This window comes from Leptonychotes weddellii, chromosome 1, assembly GCF_054177405.1.
Source record: "Leptonychotes weddellii isolate Sample4059 chromosome 1, ASM5417740v2, whole genome shotgun sequence".
Classification (NCBI taxonomy): domain Eukaryota; kingdom Metazoa; phylum Chordata; class Mammalia; order Carnivora; family Phocidae; genus Leptonychotes; species Leptonychotes weddellii.
In genome coordinates, this window is record NC_138369.1 from 70955574 (window position 1) to 70964161 (window position 8588).

The 8588-nt window shown below is 49.8% G+C and overlaps 1 protein-coding gene across 2 annotated transcripts in view; it reads right to left on the reverse strand.

Annotated features, from left to right (window-relative positions):
• Positions 1 to 8358, reverse strand: part of KAT2B (lysine acetyltransferase 2B) — a 94623-nt gene extending 86265 nt beyond the window's left edge. For both annotated transcript variants that reach the window (XM_081825798.1, XM_081825804.1), the window contains exon 1: positions 7979 to 8358. In XM_081825798.1, the coding sequence (XP_081681924.1) occupies positions 7979 to 8281 (303 nt within the window). In that variant the 5' untranslated portion in view covers positions 8282 to 8358. The remainder of the gene's footprint in view (positions 1 to 7978) is intronic.
• Between the last annotated feature and the right edge of the window lie 230 nt (positions 8359 to 8588).

The window sequence follows — 8588 nt, forward strand, 5'->3', positions numbered from 1 at the left end:
AAAACTGTGTTTTGAATAATAGAGTAAATCTGTGCTCCTCACTGCCTCTCCTGGAAAGAGGTGGCCTCACACTTCTGGGGACTGGGGATGTGGGTGGAAGGAGAGTGAAGGAGAATGATCTCTTACCTGCATCTCCATCCCCTAGGCCAACAACACAACAGAGAGGTGTCAATGCCTACCGGAGCTTTAGGTGCTGGGTTGTAGCCAGCCTTCTAGAAACCCTGCCACAGCTCCCAACATGTATGGTTCTGCCTGGCTTGCAGGATACAACATATAATTCTAGGCATCTTCCAGAACCAAGGATGTGAGAACCGAGCTTCACACGGATATTCACCAGGAAGGACTGACCAAAAGAGACTCCAGAGGCGGAGGAACTATGCAGGCTGGGCATTCTATCAGCTGTGACGTCCGTCACAGGCCCCCAGCACCCACCTCCCTAGCGTTCTGCCCCTCCTCCATCCCAATGCTTATCTACAGCCCTCCTTGGTTTCTTGTCCCCCATTCCTGCCCTCATGGGTTCTTCCCTATATTCCAAGAACTTGCACATATGCTAAATTCTGAAATAGCAAATTCCCATCTTTTTTTTCAAAGATTTAATTAAAATTCATTTTATGAAGTTGTCCACACCCAACGACTTCCATCCTGAAAATGGCTGACAATTTTTAAGCTCGTTTTTACTTTAAGAACATGTGTCTTTACAAACTACCACCTGCAGCAACATGGATGCAGCTCACGCACATCATGTGAGTGATAAAAGCCAGGTGCAAAGAACGCAGGCCACGTGATTCCGTTTATGTCAAGTTTAAGAAAAGCAAAAGCAATCTCTACTAATAAAACAATAAGGGTTACCAGAGGTGGCGAGGAGGCACAAGGGGGCCTTCAGAGGTGCTGAAGATGCCCGACAGCTCTGAGTGGCAGCTGCACGGCCACGTGCCTGTGTAAAAATTCATCGAGCTATATATGCTTATGATATGAGCACTTGACTGTCTGCATAATAAAATTAAGAAAAAAATGACTTTCCTCTGAATTGTGTTGAAACACTGCTGTGTGTGCAGTCTTCCACGGAGCTGTTTTGGGACTTCTAAACGTCCAAGACAGTCAATTCCTTACCTCTCTGGCACATCTGGCACCTTCCACAGCCTGAGTACCTATCACTTTCATCTTCCTTCAACAAGGAATTCTAATGGGCCAGCACAGTGACCACTCTTGATTGTCAGCTTTAAAAGAATCAAGGGCATGCATCCGTCTGCCCTAGCCCGGTAATAAAAAACGCTTATTTTGTTTGCTTTATGGCCTGCACAGTTTCAATGAACTAGAAAAGCCTTTGAACATACCTCACAATAGGAGTAACAATAAACATCAAATGAGAGCCATGGAACGCGTGGAACAAAATCGTCTCTGTAAGCCACTGAGAAGACCATCGCCTCCACCCCACATGAGAGTTTGGAAAGGGGACGCACAATCGTGCACTGGAAAGAAAATCTACTACGTGGGCCAGCTTTTCCCTGAGCAGCCACTGCTGCTGAGGAAGTTGCTTAACCTCTTTGGGTCTCAGTTCCCGGCTAGTAAAACGACCTTCCTTACCTTCCTCTTGCCCCAGGTAGAAGCAGCAAATGACACCAGGCGTAACACTGTGGCAAAACACTATCAACAAAACTGCTGAGACCCGTGGAAAGTTTCCAAAAACAAACTAAAACAGACATACGTGGGCTACCTGTATTCCTAGAACTTTCACACATGCTCACCTACTCCATCTTCACAGTAAGTTGATGAGGTGGCGCCCTGACTCCCACTTCACCATGCAGGAAACCGAACCCCAAGGCTGTTACGTGGCTGCCCAAAGGCACCCAGCACGGAGGGAGAGGGAGGAGGACTCTCCAGGTTTGCTCCAGTAGCCGGCCAGTCCGCGCGCCTCCTGTTCTGCCACAGGTGCTTCGTGTTTGGATCACGTTAGGAGTAGGAAACCATTAAGAGTAAGAAACCATTGACAACCATTCCCAAATACCTACCTTCCTCTCCTGGAGAGAGGAACAAACCAAATCAGAAGCCACTGAGCCTTGGAAATCCAAAAGTTTTACTGGCACTGCACACAGTACCCAAAGCTTTCAACTGAGAAGCAGATGTTCTGATGGTGCCAAGGTACCTCACATGAAACTCTGTTTTACCCTCAACATTCCCTATGATGGGTTAGACCTGTGGATTTACCTGACAGAAACAGAATTAAATCCTGCCTATGTGGACAGGTAACCAGGTTTAAATCTGTTCAGTGGTTTTAAAAAAACAAAACAGACAAAATAAACCAAAAAATAAAAAAATCAAAAAACAACACACCAGCACTGCATCACCAAATGCTATTTGCAAGCACATGCTTCCTAAAACAAAACACTCCTCAGCAGATTTTTGTTCTCTTTTGCCCTGTAAACTACTTTCTCAGTTACATAAAACTGCAAATTGCAATCTGAAGGTTTTGCAGGCTTGAATTTCCATCTTCCCTGAAAGTTTATGAAGAAACAATTAAATCTGGTCATCTTTCTCTCGGGCTTTTTGTATTGTGCCTGCCAAATGAAATATTTTTCCTATGTGTGCCTGGCTCCATGATATTGCCTCTTAGAGAAGTCACATGAAATAACTGTATGCTATAGATTTATGTGGCTCAAGACCACTCTTTTAAAAACACTGTATCTACACCGCTCCATGTTTGTGCTTTGCTGTAACAATACTCCTTATCTGATGAAGTCTCCAAAAAGATATTTTTAATTTGGTTTCTGTTTGCAAACTGTGAATACATACAAAGTATCACCTTAAAAAGGCGCCCAGGGCAGGAGAAAAGTTTTTAGGGAGACAGAAGAGGTATAAGAACTGAACTGTAGTGATGGACGCATTCTGTACACCTTTACTCAAAAGCATCTAACTGCACACTTACAGCTGGTGACTTTTATGATCTATAAATTATACCGTAATAAAGCTGTTTAGAAATATGCCCCATGATTCACCAAGTGACATTTTTCAGGTTTCAAGTGTTATGCAAATTAACCTTAAAAGCATTAATTTTTCCTATGCTGCAAATGTATTCACGGTATTCACGGTCAATACAATTTTCCTCTAAAACAGGGTTTCTCAACTCTAGCACTACTGTCATTTGGGACCAGATAATTGTTGTGCAGTCTATCCTGTGCAGAGTGGACTACTTAGTAATATCCTGGGCCTCTACTCACCAGTTGCCTGTAGCACTTCCTCCCTCACATTGACAATGACCAAAAAATGCCTCCAGACATCGCCAAAAATCCCCCGGGCGGTGGGGGGCGGCGCACGGCTCCTAGGTAAGAGCCACTGCTCTAGATTTTGACAGTTGAAAGAGAAATTAGCTCTCTGGAGGAGTGACTGACAAATACAAACAAAGGTGTTGGGGGCTCTCCCCAACTTTAAGACTTGCTCTAGGGCCCCATTCACCAGCTCCTGGCTGGTAGGTTGGATAATTTTTCTCTGCCTCTGTCCTCTACATATTCTACAATCAGTGTTACTTTTAGATTATCAACCATTATTTTTTAAGTGAAGCCTAATTTTATAGCCCGAGTCACTCTCCAAGTATGGCAGTCGGCCCAGAATCAAAGCAACTGGCTTATCCATAAATGCTCTGTGGCCACTGACTGACAGACAATGCAGCAATTACATTTACCCAGCATTAATCCAACACTTTTAGGTTCCAAGAACTTTGGAGGGCCCTTTCTCTTTTAACTTCAAGGGTGAAGTTATGGTCTCCATTTTATAGAGGAAGTAATCAAGGCTCAGAGAAAACCGAAATGACTTGTGCCCAGGGTCACACAAGTGGCAGAGCTGAGATTTGAGATTCTCTAAATCCCACGTTCTTTCCTGACTTCCACCGTAACAGTGTACTCCCTACTCTGGGCTGCTTTAGGGGCTTACCACGGGCCAGACACCCAGCTGGATGCCTCGTGCATATGAGCCCAGTTTAAATCCTCCCTGTTATGCAATGAGACAGTATTATTATTCCTACTTTACGGACAAGGAAATGGAGCCTGAGGTAAAGTCACTGTCCAAGGTCACAGTACTGGATATCCTCAAGTCTGAACTCAGAAGCACATGCTCTTGGCCACTGTATCGTACTGCTTCCTTTCATGTATAAATGGCCTGTTTCATTAGGAAGAGTCAGTGGGCTTTTTCAGTAAATTATTATATTAAATTCAAGGACATTGAGATTTGGCCTACTCATACATTTACTTAAGTTTCTTCTATAACACTAAAAACCCAGTCCTGTGGACACCTGTGAGAAACCTAGAAATGTACTGTGTGAAAGAATTCCCTCTACCCCACTGTCAAGAAGCAGTCAGGCTAAAATTTCACTACTACTATCCTTAAGAGCTAATCATTTCCTCAGCTTTCTCTTCTCTAGTTCATTCACCCAATCAATAACCACATCACTTAGAATCTATTCAGAGACAAACACATATCAAATAATCACACAATTAAAAATTGTGATAAAAGCACTACGAAAGAAAAGTAAGCACAAGGGGGTTCCAAACAATTTATATTGGGAAGTCTGGCCAAGCAGGTAAAGGAAATGCAAGGAATGTGAGATGTGCAGGAAGAGTTGGGAGTTAATTTGAAAGGGAGTCAGGAAGAGCTTTCAGTCCCAGTAAACAGTACGTGCAAAGGCCCTGAGGTAGAAGGGAACCATGTATGCAAGGCCCTGAAAAGGGGCCAGACACAGCAGTGGTAAGGCCCTGCAGCAAAGAGAAATTAAGGGTCCCAAGTAGAGTACAACATGGTCAGATCTACATTTTTAATGATTACTCTGTGTCACACAGAAGCAAAGTGACTCTCTGAAGCAACCTTTGCCAGAACATAGTTCAAAGAACTCTACCCGGGATCCGGCAAAACAAGTTTGTTTGTTTCTTCTTTTTTCTTCTCTCCAGGGTGTGGCATACCACCCGGGCTGTGAACTAGCTCCCTCCTCCTCCTGTTTCATTTGTGAAGTTTAAAGGTCCGATCTTTTATCAGGTCTGGGACCTGTTTTTCTTTTAATAGCCCCCAGTAAACTACTCACCTCTTTCCAGGTCCCTCCTCATTCTCTCACCTCTCCACTCCCTCCAATTATGCCAAGGGGCCCATGAGTGACAACAGGTCCTTTTGGGGCTTTCTTAGGTGAAGGATGGAGACAAGCTGAGAAAGAACCACAGATCTGCTCTCTCACACTCCCCTCACACCCAACCAAGTACAGTTTAAAAAAAAAAAAAAAGGCAAATCTGAGAGAACGTCACTCCCCAGGTTAAAATTCCCAGACTCCGCAATGCCTTCTTGGCCACACATATTGCCCCCCAACCTGGTGGCCTCAGCCAATGCAGCGTTAGCTCCTGCTGGCCCAGCTCCAAGCTTTCACAAGTGCTTTCAGTTTCTCCACTGCAAGAAGCTTCACGTCACCCCACCCTGCACTGCCAAGAGTCCTTAGCACCCACTGACACTTCCTCCAGGAAGCCATTCCTACCGCACCCAAGAACTGCCCTCCTCTGAGTTCCAACACTACCCTAAGAAAGCAGGTTTTTTTCACGTCATTGTACATGGTTCACTGCCTACCTCCCCAGGCCCCAAACACACGCATGCACATGCGTGCACACATACACATACACTCAGTAGCTCCAGGAGAGCACATTCTGGGTGTCATGGCCCCAGCATCTAGCACGATGCCTGGCACCTAGTTGGGACCCCTCTAAATGTTTACTGAATGAATATTAACTGAAGTAATGAGCAAATGAAAATGGACACTTCCAGAGTCTCCCAGGAGCAGAAAGCGAGGCCTTTAATGAGAATTTTCCCTTCCTAAAAGTCTGATTGTGAATGTGACCATGAAACACGCAAAGTCACAAACATTAGAAAAGAGGCTACATCTCACTCTCAGAAATCTGAAAGGATAAAAAAAATATCAATGGAGGGCACATAACAGGCTCATGGTTTGGGGGACCAAAACTTCAGGGAAGTTCTCAGGTTTTAGGGCAACAGTAGGCATCTGGGAGAGAAGGTGTTCATGATGGGCACCCAATAAAAAGCCAGGACAGGGAGCGCCTGGGTGGCTCAGTTGGTTAGGCGACTGCCTTCGGCTCAGGTCATGATCCTGGAGTCCCGGGATTGAGCCCCCTGTAGGGCTCTCTGCTCAGCAGGGAGTCTGCTTCTCCCTCTGACCCTCACCCCTCTTTTTCTCTCTCTCAAAAATAAATTAAAAAAAAAAAAAAAGCCAGGACAGAAATGCTGACAGTTCCTACACGAACCCATTCCGGCTCCTGAACGTCAAGTACACCACGTAACTGAGCTTGTTTTCAATTCAGGGCACAGTTCTCCCTTCTGCCTACTATACTCCAGGTCTTGTTGCCATTAGTCTTATGTCCTTTGTAACCACCTCCTGGCCCTTCACCCTTCTCTTTTTTTTTTTTGCAGTCCTTCAAAAATACCAACCATGTATTGCCCTCAGAAGAGGGCAGTTTGCTTTCTTGGCTGAATTCGAAAGGGATTAATAATAATATTGCCCAGGTCTGAATTAGGGACTTGCTACTTGAAGTGTGGTCACTGGACCAGCATCACATCAACTGAGAGTTTGTTAGAAATGCAGAATCTCAGCCCCACCCGAGACCTACGGATTCAGAATTAGCACTGAAACAGCTCCCCAGGTGATTCCTATGCACCTTAAAGTTTGAAGAGCCCTAGAGCCAGATCCTACATTCGTTCAGCAAATATTTAGTAAACCCAAGTAGGGTACACAGTAGGCATTCAACATATACGTGAGGATGTGAATGGTGTGGGGAAAAGGGTAAGCACAGACATTCCACTGAGGTTGAGAAGCTCCAGTAAATACTAAAAACGGCATCACTGGGGAGAGAGGTTCCAGCAGGATTAATAATCTTTATTACATCAAAATTCAGAAGTGGCCCCTGCAGCTTGGTTGTGGGAATCTGGACTCTGGGAACTTGACCCTGTTTGCTGCAAGCCAGAGATATACATGGGAGGTGTGTGAGTGTCTCTTCCCCGCCTCAGCCACAGGCCGCAGGAGCTGACAAGGCCAAGTCCCCGCCCCCCTCAGCTGTCACCCTGTCAAAACAAAGCCGCTGCTGACAGCGCAGGGCCAGCCTGCCCCGCGGCCTCGGGCAATCCTCCCACCCCGGGAGCACGGCGCCCACATCTGGATCTGCAGCTGAAGGGCTACGGGGGGGGGGGCGAGAGCTGGGATGGAAAGGGGATGGCAAGAAACGCGCGTCCTCAAACTGAGCCGTAGTGCCCTCCGCGCTGGGCTGTCACCTTGCCAAATCCTGTTTACACCTCGAGCAGCTGGGACAGCGTTTTAACTAAACAAGTAATAATACAATAATGACGGGGCTGTCACCGCGCGCAGCAGCGCCTCCGCCCTCAGCCTAGGGCGCCGGGAGCTCCCGGACCCTCGCCTCGGGCTGTGCCCACGTTCCCACCCCGCGCGTTCCGCCCCCTCGATCTCCCAAAGCGCTGGGAGTCCTGAAGCCAATTTCACTCTCACTCCCTTCCACTCAGCTCCTCCCAATGGGACATGGAGAGAGAACGGAAGAAGAGGGGGCGCTCAGATCCCCCCAAAAGAGGTTTCCTTGGCCCTGGGACGCTCGCCACTTAGTAAGCGCGGCTCCACTCTCTGAAAGGTGCCTCTGGCGAACTCCTACAGAGCAACAAAGCCCCAGGGCAGCCCAGGAGCGCAAACGCAGAGGCAACTCCTTCCAAAGGGGAAGAATGAAAGGCTCCCGATCTGAGCGATCCCCTCCGTCCAACCCAACAGGACTCTTGTCCGAGAAGAAGCTAATTGGGCGCGGGCGACAGCAGCACTTCCGCGGTGCAGCGGCCCCAGGCGGGAGGCGGGAGGCGGGGGCGGGGGGTTGGAGGGGGAGGGGGCGGGGGTCCCGCGGGCAGGGCCCTAGCCCCCCTGGGCGGCCGGGGAGCGGCGAGCGAGTACCTTGCAGGCGGAGTACACTCCGAGTTTCTCCAGTTTCTTGGCCCGCGGAGCCGAGCGCAGTTGCGCCTTCTTCACGGCGATCCGGGCCGAGCCGCCGCCTCCTGGTCCTTCGGCCGTGCCCGCCGCCGCCACTGCCGTCGCCGGTCCGCAGGCGCCCGAGCCCCCGGCGGCGGCGGCGCACGGGGAGCCCTGCGGCGGCGCGGGCGGCGGCGCGGGGGGCTGCGGGGGCAGCGCCCCGAGCCCGGCCCCTGCCCCGGCTCCTGCCCCGCCGCCGCCCGGCCCGGCCCCGCCAGCCTCGGACATGCCGCCCCGGAGCACGGCAGGAGGCGCCGAGTGTCAGGCGCCGCCGCCGCCGCCGCCGCCGCCAGGGTCTCCCTCTCGGGCTCTGGTCGCCGGGAGAGCGAGACCCTCCCCCCACGCCCTCCCGCCCCCTTCGCCCACCCCCCTCCCCGCCCCCGCCCTCCCCCGCGCGCGCCGCTCGCTGGGCTCGCTCCGGCCGCGGCCCGCGCGCTGATGGTGGCGGCGGCGGCAGCTGCTCCCCCACGAGGGAGGGGACTAGCGGCTCCGCTGCCGCTGCCGCCGCCGCCACTGCACACGCCCTCCCCCGGTT